General features: G+C 44.8%; 1 protein-coding gene and 1 long non-coding RNA gene across 5 annotated transcripts in view; one reads left to right on the top strand and one right to left on the bottom strand.

The window, feature by feature from the left end:
* The window catches only part of ETV6 (ETS variant transcription factor 6), a 131040-nt gene extending 123548 nt beyond the window's left edge, over positions 1 to 7492 (bottom strand). For 2 of the 4 annotated variants that reach the window (XM_051772606.1, XM_051772607.1), the window contains exon 1: positions 6888 to 7050. In XM_051772606.1, the coding sequence (XP_051628566.1) occupies positions 6888 to 6920 (33 nt within the window). In that variant the 5' untranslated portion in view covers positions 6921 to 7050. Of the gene's footprint in view, positions 1 to 6411; positions 6816 to 6887 lie in introns of those variants that run through there. The other 2 variants (XM_051772605.1, XM_051772609.1) reach the window with 2 other exon arrangements.
* A 157-nt stretch (positions 7493 to 7649) lies between these two features.
* On the top strand, positions 7650 to 19639 carry LOC127463315 (uncharacterized). The gene is made up of 3 exons (XR_007900778.1): positions 7650 to 11782; positions 16909 to 16942; positions 18626 to 19639. It is a non-coding gene; the product is annotated as an uncharacterized LOC127463315 (long non-coding RNA).
* Positions 19640 to 20216: the final 577 nt, after the last annotated feature.

The following is a 20216-nucleotide window of genomic DNA, read 5'->3' as shown; positions in this document are numbered from 1 at the left end:
ACAACAGAGACCTCAAAGGAGCTCCCAGAAAGTGGGAAGGAGCTCCCCAGCATCGCTGTAATGCTGGGTTCTCTTCATTTCACCTCCAAGAACATCAGCAGAGCTTTACAGTGCTCCATCAATGATGGAAAGTACTTTTATGTGAAATCCTTTATAAGAAAAAAAGGAGAAAGATGAAAGGAAAATGCAGTTCACAGATACAGAATGCCTTGTTGTAGTCCTACTAATTGGATAAATCTGTCTCTGAATTTTATCTATAGTACTACTATCTCTGGCAGTTTTATTAGACATTTCATTTACCTGGTAGAACTCCAAGCTCCTAGATTTTCACAGAATCTTATACCAATGTAAAAAAACATTCCTAATTTCTGTTAATAGATGTTTTGGAGGTTCCCACTGAAGACATAATGAAAAAATCACTTCACCCCTATTCAGCTGAAATTCAAACCATACAAAGAATTGCAACTTCTCCTGCATTTCATCAGTTTTAAGGATAATCCTGACTGGATGCCAGTTGGTTTTCTCCAGATTAAACTCTCAAAACAAATAATTTACAATTTCTTGATCAGACTCTACTTGAGCTAGCTAGAAAAAGCCTAAAACAAAACCTACAAAAAAACCCAAGCAAAAACCCCCAAGAAATCACTCGTTCCTACTTACAATCACATTTAATGTTATTTTAAAATTAAACATCCAAACTCAGGATTTCATATTAGCCAATTGTTAATAGTTTAACATGTGAGGTCCAGCTGTCATATTCAATTTTTTTTTTGTGGAGTTGTACACCCATGTGCAAACATTCCATAGAACACCAACACACACACTGCAGTGAGAATCTCTTTTATACCAATTTTCTCTCCAGTCTTAACTAGGAAAGTATTTGCAAACTATAGAAGAACAACTTAGAAGCAAAGACATTGCATGTGGTTTAACAAGGAATAACCTTTGGAAAATCATTTAGATGAAGAATCATTTATAGCTTTCCTTAATTGCTATACCCAGTTCACTTTGGAGCTCAGTAGCATTACAGAAGATGAGCAATACCATTATCAGTAAAAAGCTTAACTCTTTTCAAACTCCTTTATTTTGGCTGGAGTTTTCTGCATTTATTTTCCTTCCAGCAGTGCCATTTTTGTAAAAAAAAAAAGGTCTCTAATCTTGAGACCTATATGCTACTAAAGAAGTAGATGAAGAGAGTAGCTCTCTTCTGTGCTTTAACAAAACACTGCCTGAAGACAACTCTGCAACATTAGAACCAATATGGTCTAAATTTGGCTTGGGTTGTAAATCTGAAAAATAACCCACACTTGCAGGAATCAGTTGCCACAACTCCACTGTTAAAGGTACAGAAGTTTTGGTGGCCTGTGTGGTCTCTTTGCTCAGGTTGAACCTGAGCATATAACTGGAACTTGGTTTGGCATTTTCATGAATACCTAGAGAAACATCCCACCCATGGGCTGTCTAGGTGGCCTCCTTCCTTCAGGAGGCATGGGGACACCTTGCATCCTAAAAATAGTGTTCTTGTGACAATGCTAGCAGTTGATCATTATCCACTGTCTTTACCAGGGGGTCCTCCCTTGTCAAATGTTGAAGTTGTATTTGATCTAATAGGAAAGAATAACACCTGGGACAACTGAGTATGCAGCCTCCTCTGCATTCAGCTTCGGGGAGCCCTGGGAAGGGCTGTGGTCAGGGCAAGGTGGTGGGGATAGCTCTAGCAGCCACATCTGGCTACCATCCCTTCCAGGTGCTCCTGCCCTGGACCAGGAACAGGATTGTGGCAGAACAGCTATGCCTGCAACATGTGCCAGCCTCTCTGAAAGCCACCTTCAATGCAGGCTGCAGGCACAGAAATGCCAGCTTACCCATGTGGGGCTGTTACAAACATGAGGACACAGTGAAGCCATAAGATCTTGCTCTCTCTGACTGCTCAGCAGAGGTAGGTGGTCCATACCAAAAAAGCCAACAGACAACCAACCACCACCACTCCCCTGCTCCCAAATGCTGTGTGAACTAAAAAGCCAGGAACAAATCGGATCACTCTATCATTGATTTCTCTAATAAACACAATTTGTTTCCATGCTGCATTACAAGTGCTAAGTCTTGCCACTGCCCTGTATAGCTAAGTTCATTATTATTTTGTTTCACAGATACAGCCAAAGTGATCATTTTCAGAAGCCCTGGATTTTGAGTTGCTGGTTCTTCGGGGATGCCCCACTCAAGGCAGTGAACTACAAATATTCCACAACAAGCACATGCAAAAAAACCCAAACACAAATTATCCAATTTTTGGACTGTAGGTCAGAACTACATGACTGGCTAAAAACACAGGCTGCCTTAGGGAGAGCCCTTTCCCACAGTAAGCACTTTATTAGGAAAGCTTTAGTCAGAAGACTTCAGAAGACACATACTCAAGAACCCAGATAACTTTTCTAAAAGGCAGAAACGTCACTTATGTGTAGATTTCATCTCCTGCTTATCATCATTTCTATCAGCAGAGCACCACTTAGCCACCTCCCTCCAAAAGACACTTTGAGATGCATGGTGCAATAAGCATATAAATTATCACTAAAGTATACTCTGTTTCATTGGGGCATTTCAGATTCAAGATGCTGTTTTAATAGGTTGCCTCTCAGGAAACCGCCCTCACCTGCAGTGACACATTGAATACTAAAGACTGGTGTTTAATTGGGGCAGTGCTAGTAAAATTTTGCTTCAGAGGGATTCAATTTAGGTGGTGCCAAGAAATTAAGTGATTTATCAGGTGTTAAATAGTATGTACTTCTAAACTCTGGTCTTCTATCATGCAATCCTACACCCACTGAACTTAATGAGTTTTGCCATTGACTACCAGAAGGATCCTCCTCCTAGTAAACAAGTTAACTAGTAAACATGAAGGCATATACTCTGCACTAACAGGTACTCAGCCTTGGCTAAGGGTAACAGGATTCTGGCTGTGTGATGCTGAACAGTCCTTCATCATGGGAAGTCTTCAGTGGGAGAGGGCTCTTTGCAAAAACAGCATCAATGAAGTATTAGGAGACATAACTCATTAGCTAAAAGTTAAGTAAATCTGGGGAAGCCAGCTAAGATTGAAAGCTCAGACACTCTGCTGATTGTTTGCCCTTTGGCTTTTCTGTTTTTCCTCTCTCTTATTTTAAACGATTACGAAGTACATCCTCCAACCCAAAATGAGCACCCATGAGACAAGTCCTGGAGCTACAGGTTTACTGTGCTGACTCCTGCATACCTGTACCACATACAGGTCAACACAAGAGAAAGTGCCTATATCCCCCAGTGTGCATCTAGAAAAAAAAACCTCCACTGAAACCAGTTGTGAAATCTGAATCACAGTAAGGCTCTGTGCCTTCACTGCTGCCCACAGAAAGCACTCTCAGCTCAAGCATCAGCCAGGTGGCACACAAGGGAGCCTGGGCTCAGAGAAGCCCTGGTCTGGGAGACCTGAAGCAGCCGATCTCCCCCCATATCCCCAGTTTTAGTTTCCCCACGACTCCACACTTGTGCCAGCACAACTGTTCGTATGGTCACATGGTAAATCAAACAAAACAACTCATATCTATAAAAAGGAAAATAAACTGTGTTCTTTGGGACCCTTCCATTTGCCTACTGAATTTTGAGTCTCTGCATGACACCATGGCTATATTCTCAAGGTATAATAATTTCAGGCAAAAAAAGGAGATCCTGATAATTAGAAAGCTCCAGGTGAGGTTTTAAACAGAATTTACCATCAACTGGACCTTAACCACAAAAATCATCAACTGTGTCTAAACTCCTAATCCTGTCTCCTGTTGAGCTTTTGCTCTCATGAAAGCCTTTGCAAAATGTTTACACTCTCCTAGTGCCTCAGTTCTCCCATCTGTGGGAGGAGAGGTGAGGCCGAAAGGATCACTTGCCAATACTGTAATGAGTGCCAACATTGTGGCAGTGTTTACAATAATATAATCAGTTAACTGCTATGGCTCAGGATCAGAGGAACAGGTTTGCTACCAACACAGATATTCCAACAACTGGGGAAAAAAAAGTGTCTGAATATGACAACCATACCAAACACCCCTTCCCAACCCACCGCAGAGTCAAAGCTTCAGACCCTCTCGGACTGGAGACCGACACAACCCCAAAGCCTACCAATTCATGCAGAGAGTATACTGATGCCCTAAGCTATAGCAAACACTTCATTCTCATCTCTGACCCCCAAGGTTTTATTTTTTAAACCCCAGTGATAACTTCTCTCTGCAGCTTTAGACTCTACACACACACTTAACTTCTGTGCTACAACAGCACAGCGGGACTGCTTGCCATCCACCAGGCAAGCACACATCCAAGTGTTGGCAAGGTCTGGATATTAGCACTGTATTTTTCATTTCTCAGAGAAGGAGTCAGTAAGAAGCTGGGACATAAGCAAAGCACTAGCCTTGACTCTTTGCTGAAGCTTTCCATGGTTCATCACCACAGGTATTACGGCATTTACTGCGTGCACCCTTATCCCACACCCAAGGAGGAAGAGGAGAAAAAACCCAAGCAGAAGAACAACAAAACAACACATTCACCAGCACCACTGCTTCCAGTTCACAGGCTCCTAATGAAACTTCCTGACACCCTTGTAGCACAATACTTGCCTACTTTTCAGAACAACACAGCAGCTTAGCAGCGAAGTTGGGGTACAGTGGGGACCTTGCTCCTCTGCCTCAACATTAAGCTCCATGCCACCAACCAGACTGGAACACTGAAAAAACTATCAATTGTACTCATATAATCACACTACCAGTTAAACACCTCCTCTTAAATCCAGCTGCTGAGTACAATCACCTCAAACACTGCTTGGTTGAAAGAAGAGTCAAAAAAACAATGGTAGTTTGAAAAGCTGAAGTGAAAGTTACCCGGAATGGTTTGACTCGTGAAGAAAAGCTTTCATTTGAAGTTCACATTTCTGTCTGAAAAGTTGTACTTTCTGTATTTGAAATCATCAAAATAACCACCAGAGAAGCCAGTAACAGCAGTTTTTGTCCTCTGACAAGATAATTGGAAGGGTCTGCATGGAAACTGCACATAAACAAACTACACATTAAAAAATTAAAGTAAGTTCACATCATAACGTTTAGAATTAGTCACTTAAAAAAAAAATCAGTTTTCCAATGTCTGTCTAAATGTAATGAAAATTTGGCATTTATTCATTACAAGACTGAAGCAGAAGTTTGCTTGTATCTCTCCTGCTAGGTAGCTGATTCCTTACAGTATGATTCTATAATGTACCTTACTGCGGCTAGGGAAGAACCAGCTTTACAGTTCCTGAAATCAACAGTAGAATTTCTCCTGACTTCAGTAAGAGCAGAAGTTAGCCTTGTATTTTCAAAATGACACAGTGAAAAAACAAGGAAATACAACTAATATGACACTACTTTTTCATGACATTCATTTGTGTTCTTCTGTCCAGAGAACACATCCTACCTTCCCATAGGGTTTACTAAAAAAAGACAAGCAGTAGTTATATTTAATTTTATATATATAGGAATTCAATGAGTCAATTGCACACGTTTTGCCTGGATTAGCATTTCACCAATACTGTAGTGCGCATACAATACCCCATTATCCAATTTGTGTGTCTGTGCTATGAAAAGTCAAACTAGACTCTAAGCCACGAGACTTCACGGGATACAGGCCTGACTGCATTTAACTCAGCAAGAGAAAATACACCCAGAAGCTTTCAAATTGTGTTCATACCGTATAGAATGCAAGACTCCCCCGAACACACACGGGACAAGCAAACAAAAGAACCTCATGCTGAATAAGTGTTTATGCTAGGCTCTTCTCCTTAAGAGAGAGTCTGGAAATCACCTCTTCCTTCCAGAGTGGGAGAGACAACCACGAAAGATCTCTTACTTGGGCAGAATTAGTCAGGAGCAGAAGGTAGACTCCTGGCTTGCAATAAGGCAAAGTGTCTCCTAAACAAAACACAAAACTGAGGGGCAAAGGAGAGAGGAAAGCACTGTTTCTAATGGGCTGCTAGATAGGAAGGGTCTGGACAAAAATGGAAACTCAATTTTGCTTCCATTGTATCAGCTTCATGCTACCTCCACTTTAAACAAGAAACTTCACGGGGTAACCTCCTTTTCAACAGGCCACGGCACGGAGAAACACATTCCCCAGTCCCTGGTAGAGAGGGCCGGGCTGCGCAGTCCTAGCTCCCCTACCTGCCGGCCGGCAAGCGATGACAGTAATTGCAGAGCCTAAAAATAAATCATACTAATGCGGATATAAAAAAATTAAAATAAAAAACAAAACAAAACAAAACAAAAACAAAAACAAACAAAAAACAAACAAACAAACAAACAAAAACAAAACAAAAAAAAAAAAAAAAAAAAAAAAAAAAAAAACCAAAAAACCCCCACAAACCTACAACTCACTGCTGGTGGAAGCAGCAGCAGCTGCATCTCCCGGACGACAGAAAACTTTCTACGAAGTTGCTGGCGGGAACGGCGGGTAGCTGGCCCCGGGGGAGGCCGGGCCGGGCTCTGGGGCTCCCTTTAAAGCTCCCTGCCGTGAAGAACCACGCCACCACCAAACCCGGGTCGCGACTGCCGTGTCCCCTGGGGCTGCGCAGGGCACTGACAGCCGCCGGGAGCCCCGTTCCCCCGCCCGCTGTGGGAGCCAGCGCGGGGAGCGCCCTGCTCCACGCTGCCGCACCCCGCGAACGCGGTGGGAGGCGCGACCTCCCGGGACCGCACTTCGCGCGGCGTAAAACGGGAGAGAGAAAAACAGTTATTTTCATCAAAATAACCCTGGGCAAAACACAGCGAAATCCACCGCCCCGAGGCGCCGGCGGACGCGACCCGCGCTGACAGGGGCCGGACAGAGGGACGGGGCTTTACCTTGATGCAACACTGAGCAGAAGCGTCGGACATCTCTCAGGAGGGACTCTGCGGAGCCCGGCAGGGCAGGCGCAGACGGGCAGACGGGAAGTTCCCGGGCTTTCCCCACTTTACGCTCCTCTCCCGGCCCGGCGGCGCGGCCCCACCCGGCCCGTCCCCTCAAGGGGAAGTTACCGCCGGCAGCGCGGCCAGGGGCGGGCGCGGCGCTGCCGGGGCTGGGGGGGTCACCCCGCCGGTCCCCGGTGCCGGGTCCGCTCCTCGATCCGCCGCCGCCCCCCCCGCACGCCGACGGCTCCGCGCGCGCCTGCCCTGCGCGCTCTCTGCCGGCGCGGCTCCGCGTGAGAGGCGATGGGGGCGGGGGATGAGGGAGGGGGCGCGGAAGGTGGGGGAGGGCGCGGCCCCGATCCTCGCCGGTGTTTTCCTTCCTGGAAAAGAGAGAAACCGAAAGGCGGCAGCGGGGGCCGGGCGTTACGCCCCGCCCCGCGCCACCGCTCATTGATCCGGAGTTTCGGGGCCGAAACTGACGTGGGTTCCCGGCACCCGCGCCGCCCCTTAAAGGGGCCGCGGCCGGCGGGAACGGCCGTGGCCGGCGGGGACGGGCCAGGGCGCGCCGGCGGCGTTACCGGTGCCGCGCGGGCGGAGCGGGAGCGCGGCTCGCTTTGGCCGGCCCGCATCGGCACCCAAGAGCGCCGGCCAAAGCGGAGGGGAGGCTGGAAGGCCGCAGTCGGGGTCGCGTCGCTTTATACAAAGTGCCGTTTGGCTCCACGCGGTGCCGCCACCCCCGCGAGAGCTCGCGTAGGGCCTTTAAGCACCGCCCGCTGGTGCCGGGGCGGGCAGTGGATGTGGCCATGGGCGGACCCGCGGCAGCACAACGAGCCTTGTTTCGCCGCCAGGGCCGCCGCTTTAAGAGCCCCGGCCAGGAAATGCGGCGCGGGTCACGGCGGGGCACGGGAAGTCCGCGGAGGCGCCGCCACCCTGTTTCCCCAGCCCTGCGCTCGGCCCGGGCCCGCGGCGCTGCCCGCGTTCAGACCCCGGCGCGGTCGCACCGGCTCAGGGTTTCGGGGAGGTGGTGTATCACCCGCCGCGTGTGGGACACGTAGGAGCGTGTGTGATTTCCAGCCGTGTCGGTGTTAACGCTGTTTTCCATCACCCTCTGGCTTCTGGACAGTGCAGCCCCAGCCCTCGTGACGAGAGTGAAAAGGGTGGGGGGAAAGGTGAAAAATACCTCGGCCATATCTTCGTCTAAATCTCTCTGTGATTTTACAGGCAGTTTTTGGTGTCCTGGCTGGTTTTTGGATGTACCCCCTGTATTGCAAGTCCCGAACGTGCCTGGGAGCAGATGACTGCTTTGTACCCATCGCACTGCGAGGCAGAACTGCCTCGGGAGTCTGCTGTAAGGATGCTGTGCATTGGGATAGAACAGGCTCCTATTAAGTGATTTGGCGCTACTGAAAATAGCAAACGAGAAGGAATCCAGCCTCGGTATTTCAAAGCAAACTTTAGCTCACATTACAAGACGCCTGCTTAAGCGTGGCATGCTGGCATCAAATGCAGTGCTGCTTCACCTGCGTGACCAAGAGGCGAGACTGCTGAGGCCTCCCAGTAGGCACCCCTTAGTCCATTTTGCAAATCAGGACCAACTCCTTGTAGTCTCTTACACCTTCATTTTGGCCAGTCCCTGAAAATGAGGAAGAGGGAGCAACCAATGACCCTTTTTTAACATAGGACCAACTCAGTAATGAAGGATTCATATTCGCGTGTCTTCCCTCATTGTGGCTGAACGACTGGAGAAGAGCTGTTGCTATTGAGAATCATAGAATCATCAAGGTTGGAAGAAACTTCTGAGATCATCCAGTCCCATAATCAACCTAGCACTAGTGGGTTAGAGTAAATCACATCACCCAGTGCCAGATCGAGACACCTTTGAACACCTTCAGGAATTGTGACTCTACCTCTCCCTGAGCAGTCCTGATGGCTGACCACCCTAACAGTGAAAAAATTTTTTCTGTTACCCAATCTGAATCAGCCCTGTCTCAGTTTAAGGCCATTTCCTCTAGTCCTCTCACTGTAGGTATGGTAGAGGAGACTGGCCCCCACCTTACTATAGCCTCCCTTGATGTTGTAGAGAGCAATGAGGAGGACCTCTGGAGCCTCCTCTTCCCAAGACTACAAACACAGCTCCCTCACCCATTCCTCATAAGACATGTTTTCTACACCCTTCTAGGCCCTTCTCTGGACATGCTTTAGCACCTCAATGTCCTTTTTAAAGTGAGGGGCCCAAAACTCAAGGTGCAACCTCACCAATGCCAAGTACAGGGGTACAATATAATGTCTGTCTTTCTCCCCTCTTATCCTTTCTGCTTCATCACCATGACATTTTGCCTTTTTACTTGCACGATTACCACTATTTTGCCTTTTTACTTGCACAATTACCACTATGAAGGGCTGAGTTACTATTCTCTGTCTCATGGCAAGTTGGGAGTTTTTGTGATTCCTTATGCTAATATAGAAATTCAAGGCAGAAAAGTCCTGTTAGGTCATCTACTCTGCTCCCCTGCTGAGAGAGGATTTACAAGTGCATAATTGCTCTTTCATTTTAAATGCCTCAGGTGATGGGGCTTCCACCACTTTTGGAGTCTGCTTCACAGTCCAGAACGTCCCATGGTCAGGAAGATATTTAGCTTATATTTTCATTTGTTCAGTTTCAGCCAATTACTCCTGGTTATAAGCATGTTTTATACTTCCCTAAACAGTTGTACTCCTCTCTGGCTGTTTGTGTCTTACACACAGATATGGCTATTTTCCTAGCCATTGCTATTCTTTATCTCCTTTCATTAACCAGTCCCTGCAGCCACTTTACTATTGGTCTTCTTTGATCCCATTCAATTGCTCATCAGTTCCTCAGCCTATGGATGCCCACATTTAGGGCCTTATCCTCTGTGAATGGAGCCAAAACCCCATCATAGTTTCATTTGTCTCAAAGTTGCCTCAAAGGTTGTACAAAATTTGTCACCTGACATTGCTCTGAATCTGATCTTTTCCTGTTATTCCCCAATGTTCCCTCTTGCAGTGCAACTGCAATCTATTTTTCATTTTTCTGCCTGGAGTTTCAGCATCTGTTCCTTCCCTCTCAGGTCACTGATAGCTGCTGTTCCTCACAGTTTGTTTAATGGCCCTTACAAATACAGACCTTGATCCCTCTCCGCAGACCTCTCAACCAGTATGGATGGTTGCGAGTATCTGTCCAAGACCACAACCTGTTCTAGAGCAATTGTCTTCCAGCTCTTTCTGTTCTTTGTGTTTTTCCACTACTCCACTAAATGTGAATGCAAAGGATGATAACTAGAAAAGGTAGGGAGAGAAATGGTGAATGTGTAGAGAAGGCCACAGGTATGAGTGTGGCACCTCTTTAGCCAGAAGTCAATCCCATTGAAGCTGCTGCAAGAAAGCTGGGAAGGAAATGTGGCTGGGCAAAACACACACCACACCATCCTGTGGTCTGTCCTTACCCACAGAAGCTATGCCTTAACCATACTAGCTACATGCTAGACAGGGACTGAAGAACATCTTTGAACACTTCGAACAAGGAGGACCAAACTCTTTGTAATGTGTTAGCTTTTCTGCTTGGTTCTGCCTTATTTCTCTGGCCTGATTTCTTCCAGTCTCTCTCAATTCCATCTCTTGAGACCTGACATTATGGTCCTGGCTGCTGCTCTGTGCAGAAAAAAAACACTGCCAAATCTCCAGGTGTGCAGCATGCCCATGGTTGCAGGACTGTGGTTCTGAAAAAGTAAGAGGAAAACTTCTCCAGCTCCCCTTTAGATCTGCGCAGCGCAGAAAGGAAGTCTATTATCTCTTGAACAGGCTCCCAGTTAGTTTCCTTCACTCTCACCTAGAAACTACTGCTTAGCTTATATCCATGGAGGAACCATTAGTTAAAGGCAGGATTTACAATCCAACAAAGCCACCTGTCATCAACACCCTATCCAGAATTCTAACTTTTTGTTCGGGGAACTTTTTACAACTTAGTGTGGCAAAAGGTACCATGGCCTTGGGGCTCTCCCAGGAAGGGAGGGTGAGTGGCATGCTGGGGGACAACAGCAGGATGAGAAAACCAATAGACTGGAGTATGTTCCTTCTCCTCATAGTGACCTGAAAAATCTGGCTTTAGATGCTTGTATTTTCTGGTCTAAAGTTTGTCTCTGAAAACAGAGTGAACCCTGAAATAAAAGAGGCAAACCACCCCTTCATTGGGACTTGTAATTTTCTGTCCACAGCAGTGCACCATACCAGCTTCCACTGAGTCTCTGCCAGTTGGGCCTCTTTTACAGCCATAGGACTCCCAGCATCTTTCTACATGTACTTACTCAACAACTAGGCTAGGGGTTTTTTTCATATGTCCATAAAGGATGTTGAAGCCTTTTTCCCAAAGGGTTTAGATGCTTGGGTCCATATGAAAACCAAGGTTTTCATTCCTTCTTTTGTGTACCTGTTTTCTGGTTTCAGCAGCGTGCAGCAATATCTCAGATGTTTGCAGTAATCATTGACTTTTATTAAGGAGACTTTGTTCATAGTAATATTTTTTCTTTTCTCTTTTTATTTGCAAACCACTCATTAGTTTCCAGTGCCCCATTATCATTAACTCATCCTACTGTTTCTCCGCTGTTGTCTTTTCCTTCCCTTTATCTTTCTCTAGCACAACTTCACTGACTCATTTAGTGCTCGCTTCTATGCTTCATTTGTATTACTAGTTTTATTTTTGTCTTCCATTGTTTGAGCAGATACAAATAGTCACTTCATATGACTTGATGGATGTGTTGACATTACTGAGCCTCAACAGAGATGACTCTCTTCCAGACTGAGGGACAGGATCAACTCTTCAGGAACAAAGCACAGTAAGAGACAATAAATTCCAAGATCATGGAAGGATACATGGACATTACCATGCAACTGAGTTTTTGGTCTTGAGGGCACACAAAGAAGTCCGTGAGGGCTGGTACACGGAGGTGCTGTGGAAGTGATCCCCATTGCACATTTAGCATTACGATTCTTTTTCCCTTACCAAATTAGTTTCTGAAAATAAATTGTATTTTATGGCCCTAGTATGCATCAGTCATGCTGCTTTTCTTATCATTAGCGGTAAGACGAGCTTTCACTCCATGTTCTCAGGCAAATCGTTTTTCCAAGATTTAGCCAGGTTAACATTTCTTGTGGTAAAAATCCCAAATCCTTGGCTTTTTAGGAATAGCTATTAAATTCAGTCTGTGGTGTTAGAATGAGAAATGCTGTATCCATTTTATTTACATTTTTGCAAATTTGTTCATCTAGGATAATCTTCTTTGAGATTCTATGGTCTGGCTCTATGAATAGGATTTGCACCAGTATAAGGATTTTGATAAAAGGTTTGTTTTGTTTTGCTTTCATTTGGTTTTAAATTAAAATAGCAATACTTGTGCATTTCCTAAAGCTGCAGGCATTTTGATTTAAAGATACTTGTACAGTTTACATAGGCACTTTACATAGCTTTCCTATTTCAGAAACCCACATCAGTCAAAATAGAAATGCAAAAATCTTGGTAATGACACTTATTCGCCTGAACATTCTTTATGGTCCAAGTCATGTCATCCTTACATATCATCATATACTGTCTTATTTTGAATTGAGTGTATTGCTTCTGAAAATAAGAGAAAAATTTTCCATTGCTATAAGTGTGACTTCTGTGTGAGAAAGGGGATGGGAAATTGAGGACTGTACTGATTTAACTCCTCTTTGTTGTTCAAAGCAGTACAACCTTTTCTGAGAGACAAATTCATAGTCATGTTTGAGAAGCAGACTCCATTGCCCAAGTCACTGCTTAGATACGTGCTGACAGTGCTACTCCTGGCACATACGTTCAAGTTGCAGCGTGTAAAAATGAGGCAGTGAGTAGCCCTGACAGAGCTCCTGAGAGCACTGACTCCAGTGACACCAGCCTGGCAGCTATACCTGACTCTCAGGTTAGTCTAAACTGCTTTGGACCACAGATGCCTCTTATACCACTGTGGAACAACACCATGGCACCACAAGGCAGTTACAGCCAAGTCCTTTTGTGTTTTTGTTACAGCATGGTGCCACAGAGCAAAGCTTCCAGGGCTACTGCCCTGTAAAAGCACCCCATCCCACATTGCTGTGCTGTGCAGGTTACACCACATCCTCCTTTGGCCATGCCAGCAACTGCCTTTAGAACTGTGAAAAGGCACAGGAATATATCATCTGTATATTTGTACATATGCATGTTTGTCCCTGTGTTTAAAGCCAGCTCAGTTTCCCTGGCTGTGGTGTAAGCAGATGGAGACTGGCAGGGACAACTTAAACTGGAATCTTGTGATCCCTCAAAGGCACAGATGCAGCTTCTCCTCTCAGCTGGTAGCATCTCTTGCTCACCTCCAAAGAGACAAGAGGCTTGTTGAGGTGCCTTTCCTTGCCCCAAGACTACAAAATCTTGCCCCAACAAAATGTGTGGAAGGGCCAACAGGCATGCAAGGACCAAGGATTAAAATCTGTCTCTGCCTTTGGCTATCCAGCCTTTGGCTGGAGATGGACAAGGCCAGGCAGGCTGTATCAGAGGCTCTTCAGAGGAGGGAGAGTGGCTCCTGAGCCTGGGAGGGCTGAGAGGAACAGAAAATATTTCTGCTGGGGGAAGATCAGTAGTAGGGAGCTGTAGCAGAGCTGAGTTAAGAGGCTGGCCTGCACTGGGCAAAACCTCTCCACTCAACCTACTTCAGCAGGGCTGGTTGTTTTGTGGAATTTAAATCTCCGCAGATATGTGAGGAACTTCCTGGCATCACATGCAGTGACAGGGGCAGGGCTATGCTGTTCAGGGTCATCCACCAGCCACAGCCAGAGCAGGAACCAAAGTCCTTGATGCCACAGAGAAATTTCTGTGGAAGTGGGCTCATCATTTCTTGAGCAGGCAGGGTGTGCAAAGCACCAGTAAATAAAGGAAAGCAAAAGAAGTTACCAAAAATAGGATTTTTGGAAGACAATTCTGCAAAGTACTAGATGCCCAGCTACCAATTTCAAACTATACCTTTGTGTTTTCTTGCATAGTCCAGAACGCTGAAGTGTATGTCTGTATTTACAACCTCATGAATTCAAAATAATGAGTTAGTTGCCTCTCACTTCAAAATCACTAGAGTTTGAGGGGAAAAATTACTTTGGAAAATTCTTTAAATTGTATGTGTCTGCATTTTCTTATCTTGCCTCTGGATTTTGTCATGTAAAGTGAATGTTTTCAAACTTCCCCCCACAAATTTTGAATGCTGAAAAATTTCTTTCTTCTCTTTCCTTCCATCTTTTCTTCTTTCTTCTCTTTGTTATTGTTCTCCCTCCCTTCTTACCTTCCCACCTGCCTTCTTATTTCATATGTAATTAAAATTACGTAGACCAGAAAAATTAAGAAATAATAAGATATATGATGAAACTCAAAGTAAAAGCAGAAAAATTATCAAGCTATATTCTGTTACTGCAAAACATTTAAAGCAAAGATAAAAATAGAAGCTGAAGGGACGGAGTTCAAATTCTGTGTCAGAAAAGTCCAAATTGATTTATGTTTTGCAGGTACTATGGCTGATTTTTACTTCTCTATTTCATTCACCTCAGTTGCAGAGGTGAAATACATTTTTCTAAAAACCCAATCCTCTCTATTAGTAATATTTTCACAGGTTCACCACTCCCTCTCTCCTTTTTCAGCATAATTTTCTCCACAAGGTGTCGAGATTACAGCTCTCATAGCTGTTCAAATCTGTAGTTCTCACTCTGTCATCTATGTCATCTTACTGGCAGTAAAAGAGTGATACAAATTGTTTTCCTGCCAGATAAAAACTGTCTAGTAGATTTAATGCTCATAATATAATGTGAGGAATAACTTTATATGAGCAACAGCAGTCAATCTGCTTATTATGGTGTTCTGTCCCCTGGTATTGTTGGGGGAAAAATATTAGGTAGAAGCCTGTGGAAGCTCAGCACCTTTCTGACCAGTTCTGAACACTTTGGGGAAGGGGCTTATAGCAGTATGACCACACAGCTGCAAACCCAGTGGACTGATGTGAAACCTCAAGTTTAGAAATGGAAAAGAAAATGGAAACTCAGCTAATGGCTGAGTGTTGTGTGTGCTCAGCAAATGGCAGAATGAAACCCTGGCAAATGAAAAGAAAGTAACATGAGTACAGCTTGTTGCACAGAATTGTGATTTATCTGCTTTTATTTTCAACAGTTACAGTGGCACTGTGATGTAGGATTTTATAGTGTATCAAATCATGCCTGACGTTTATGGATATAGTTTAGAGTGCATGCATTATGATAGTTAGTGGCCTCTCTGTGGCTGAGCAGCAAACAGTTTCCATTCACAGGAAACTCTTTCCACTCCATCCTCGAGCCTTTATGTAGCTTTAGCTCAGATGCTGCCAAATACTCTCCAAAGAAAAAGATTTTGGTGAAGAACGCAAAAAATAAACCACTTTTCTATTCCTGTTGAGTTCAGATTGTCCTGATTTAAAATTGCCTTTATTTCTGTTATTGTCTTGCATTTCCAAAAGCAGGAAAGGGTTAACTGCAGCTTCTTCGGGTGCTGCATATTCTTCTATCTTCCATGAGAATAAACAGATTGCCCTCTCACAGGAAGGAGGTGGTTGGCAGCCCAAGTTGCTGATGATGTTTTTGTAGGGAGTGGCATAATTAAGACTGGAAATTTTAGCTGACCCCAATACTAGCTTGGGAGAGTACTGGAAAGAGGCACAGAGGCGGGTGGATCTGGGTGCATCTGGTTCATCACTTAGATGGTGGGAGAGCAGCATCGCCACTGCTGCCTGCCCAGCACATGGTTCACTTCCCCTTCCCACCCTCGCGGGGGGACAACATCTCACTAGACTGACCCGTCTTTGCAGCCACTGCCTGAGGAGAGCAAAGGTTAAGTCTTGGGTTGTACCCATCAAGACAGGCCTGAGAGGGTAGCCAGGAAGGAGGAGGAGGAGGGAGGGCATCTTGAACAAGTCCTGTCAACTGTAGCAGAGAGAAAGGCAGTTGGTGAGGATGGAAAAGGCAGTTGAGATGAGGACCAGGATTTTGGTTCAGGAGAGGCCTCGCCAGCAATTTCAAGGGGAGAGAGAGAATGATCAGAGAAGTACGTGGGATAGGTGACCTTGACTGGAGGGGAATTCAGCTTCCCTGCCTGTTGTCCCTGTGGCCAGAGAGACTCCTCTGTGTCAGAGGCCTATGGCACAGGGAGGTTTGTGACCAGAAGAATGGAAGGCTCTGGCTGCCTGTGGAAGACACATATGCCAGGGCCTGAGCTAAGTGCAGATTGCAGTGGTCACAGCTACCACTGCAAGAGATACTCTTAATTACCACCTTAGATACCACCTTACAAGGGGTAATTAAGTTTTTACACAATCCATGTGAGGTAAGCGCACAATTCTCACTCCTGTTTTAGAGCAAGGAGGAGACAGAGGATGAGCAGTGTGCCGACAGCCAGGTGGTGAGTCAGTGCCTGTGCTGCCATCACCAACCAGGAGCTCCTGGTTCCTAGCCTGGTCTGCAACCAGTCTCCCTGACGAGAGATGACAGTGAGCTGATTTTTCAAGCACTTTGATGAGAGAAGGAAGGTTAGAAATAGCCTGCAGCTGTTTCTAAAGAAAGTGTCAGGGCTGAAGGAGAATTTCAGAGGAGGGGAGCAGGAAAAGGGATGGTGGTGCAGTAACTACTGACACCAACAGTTATGAACAGGAAGGAAGAAAAAAATTAGAACCCAAAGATGGGGGATGGGTCAATAGAGAAGGTAGATTTTCTTGAGAAGGCTTGGTGGAGAGAGGAAGGGTGACAGCAAGAAAAGAGCAAGCAGCAGTGGGAAGAAGAAAAAAATACAGCAACAGTGTGCATGGTATTTGAAAGCTATTGTGTCAGGAGGCAGACAAGAAAAATGCCACCAAACATGGGGTCTTACAGGGTCTGGGCAATTATAATAATGCTATTGTTTCTTACACAGCAGCTGGAGATCTTGGAGCCCTCCACTGAGCAGGGTAAGCATCATTACCTTTGTTTCACCTACGGGAGAACTGAGGCTCAGAACAGTGAAGCCCCTTGCCTCTGGCCACTCAGTAAGGCCAACACATTATTCTGGTTTAAACTGTTATGATAAATGCAACTTGAAATAGGAGTAGAACAGACAGGGACACACAGTTCTCAGTGGCATAGGAGAGAAGAAGAAGAGATGACTGATGTCAGCAGCCCAAATTTATTTTTTATAGCTCTAGAATACATAATGTGAAGTAAAATGACAGGTGGAAGCTGTAAGCTTTGGATCCTCAATGCTTTAAACTACAAGCTAAGTAGTTGTAACAGGCAGACACTCCACTATATGCACAAATACATGTGCACACAATAATTCTGATGTGTGGTTTGTGCCCTTAAATAATTAATTTCCTTAGTTTTCCAACTTTCAGCAAAATTAAGGTAACTTACAACTACAAAAATGGAGACGTGTATACACCAGAAGACTTTCACAGCCCCCAAAGTCCTTAGAGATAGAATAGGATAGGACAGAATAGAATATTCTGGTTAGAAGGGACTTGCAATTGTCTGGAAGCTGCATATGACCACTATCCTGTTGGGGTCATCTGTTTGGGGTAAGTTATGTATCACAGGGCAGAAACTATATGCCTGACAGCCTGTGGCTACCACATCAGAAGGAGCATTATCTTAAAAAGTAGAAGCCCAGAAAATACCCACCAGTGTTACTGGTGGATTACACTCTTTGAGGTAGCATAATGTTTTTAAGGCCTAAGAAAGTAAGATGCTTTTGTTAAAGTTCCTCTTCCTTTAAAAAAAATCGCCTTTCCTCACCTCCTCTTTCTCCTTTTCCTCACAAGAAATGAAGAAATGCAGCTATTTTTTACCTTACTTTGAGGAGACCATAGAGGCATTGTCCACCAGTGTAACGTTTCCTGAAGGAATCAGGAAAGAACAGTATAAAAGGCCTATTTTTAGCAACACTCTTTTGGTTCTAATTATTCTAATTTCACCACCTCTTCTTCTTTGTCCCCAGCTACTCGGGAGTATCAGGGGCTTCCTCATTTCCTTCCCTCTTTCCCACTTCCATATTTCCTTTCCCTCCTCCTTGTGCAGAGGGCCATGGCACTTCAGCTGTGCAGTGCTACCACCCTCTGGGCACCGTTCACATCACAGTCCTGTCTGCAGGAGTGCCCTGAGCTCCACCATCTGCCTCGGATATCTCTGTGAGATAAATGCTGCCTTTCAGTGTACCCAGTAAAAAGAGACAGTGATTTACACCTTCTGATGCAGCTTTACACAATGCCTGTTTCGGCCACTTGCTTTTGTAAAGAAACTTCATCTGGGTGAAAAATGCAAAGGTAAACACTTCCAAATGTATTGGTCCTCCACTGGTCCAGTACCCGTGGTTGGTGGGTTCATCTCCTTGTGAGTCCATGTAAGGATGCACCCTTTGAAAAAAAAGTTCAGTAGCATCTCTAACACTTCTCAAAAACAAGCTATTCCTTCTTTTCCTCTAATCTACCATCTTGTCCATAGCCAAGTGCTCATTTATTTAAAGAACGAAAAGCTATCAGGAAAAAACACATCTACTATGCCGACCGTTTTGCTATACAAGTATATTTCCCAAAATTAAAACCAGGAACTCTTGACACACAGGATTCATTTTTTCTTTTTTCACTTTCATCCACAAGAGAGACCGTGGCTATCTGCCCAGATGAAGAGGGAGCGACAGAAAACAGTGGCATCTTGCATCACACCATTTTCAATGGTCAAAACTGGTATGTCACAGGATGTGAAAAGCAATGAATGTCAAAGTCAAAGGAACTTTGTACCAAGGCTGTACTTTATCTCTGGTTCCTCTCTGGGTACCAACAGCAAATGTGTGTCTTTGGGTGGAAAGTAAATATATTTTGTCTATGCCGTGGCTTACCTTTGGGGGTACTGCTTCTTACACCATTTTCTAATGTTGATGACACAATGCATTACAATAGTAATAATGAAAAACAACAACTACAATAACAAAAATAGAACAAAAAACCCCCAACCCAAAACCAACAACAAACACACCAAAAACCCCCCCCAACTTCATAATCCAATATAGAAAATTAGGTTGATCAGACAAAGATTTCCCACACTGCAGCTTATTTTCTCAGATGTGTGTTCCTCTTGAGAAGCAGATTCTCTATTTCATTTAATATAACAGATAATGATGGAAATTACAACACCTATTTGTAATCAAGATAAGGGTTTGGATTATTTTGCTTTATGATTCTAAATCTCTTACTAGCTGAGTGGGTAAAAACATGCATAAGGTTGAATGACTCATCCTTGTGCTTCACAGGTAGATGTGGCTGCCATCAAAACCTACTGAGAGAGCATAGGTGAAGAGGGCATGTCTTAGATGTCCCTCCTTGATACACCTTCCCACAGATGAATCTCCAAAGATACAGAGTCCTTTCTCAAACTTTCTTACAAGCTGGAAAACTTCAAAATATCTTTACAAAAGAAATAACATAGTTGTATGGTGTTCTTTTCCCCAGCAGCTTGTGTAGTTTCTACAACAACTCTGTCTCCAAAAATCCCAGTTGAACAGGCTGGCTCCTATACCATTTATTAAGCCCCAAACTCTTCTAGTTGCCCACCAGCCAGCAAGTCTGACCAACGCAGAATAGAGGAAAGGATGGGGGAAAAAATATCAAAAAGTGTCACAGGCACCTGAAAAAGAGTCAAATAGGCACCTGAATTTAAATTAAAGCTGCCACTTTGCCCACTGCTGATCATAATTTTGTCCAGTGTACCTGGAGTCATTGGTCAACCCCAGAGTGTCAGACCATACGAATGTCACAGTGCCACCCTGATCTCCAGAGTCCAGAGAACACAAAAGCTTGGGGTTTAGTACCTTGCTGGGGGAATATGCACATGTGAGTTCACCTCTTTGTTACAGCTTTCTCACCAAACACGGATGAGAATAATGGTAAAGCAGGTGAACATGAATGGATGAAAAAGAGAACAAGGGAGCTAGATTGTCATGTGAAAGGGGGGAGTTTAGATTTTTGCCTGTTGGTGCCCCCAGGAAAGTCGAGACCCATGTGTCTGACCAGTCTGGCAGCATCACACAATGAGAGCCTTCACCAACAGATTCACAAGATTGGAGGGTGATTTGATTGCCTTTGTCGGGGGGTGCTTAGTCAACAGCATGAAGACCCCTCAGTGGGCCCTACCAAAGTGTTATCTGCTGCTGGACCCACTCTAACAATTCATACAACAACACCTTTTATTAAT

This window comes from Manacus candei, unplaced genomic scaffold, assembly GCF_025592945.1.
Source record: "Manacus candei isolate 608988 ecotype Guabito, Panama unplaced genomic scaffold, ASM2559294v1 h1tg000153l, whole genome shotgun sequence".
In the NCBI taxonomy this organism is placed as follows: Eukaryota; Metazoa; Chordata; class Aves; order Passeriformes; family Pipridae; genus Manacus; species Manacus candei.
This window is presented reverse-complemented; position numbering and strand designations above follow the sequence as displayed.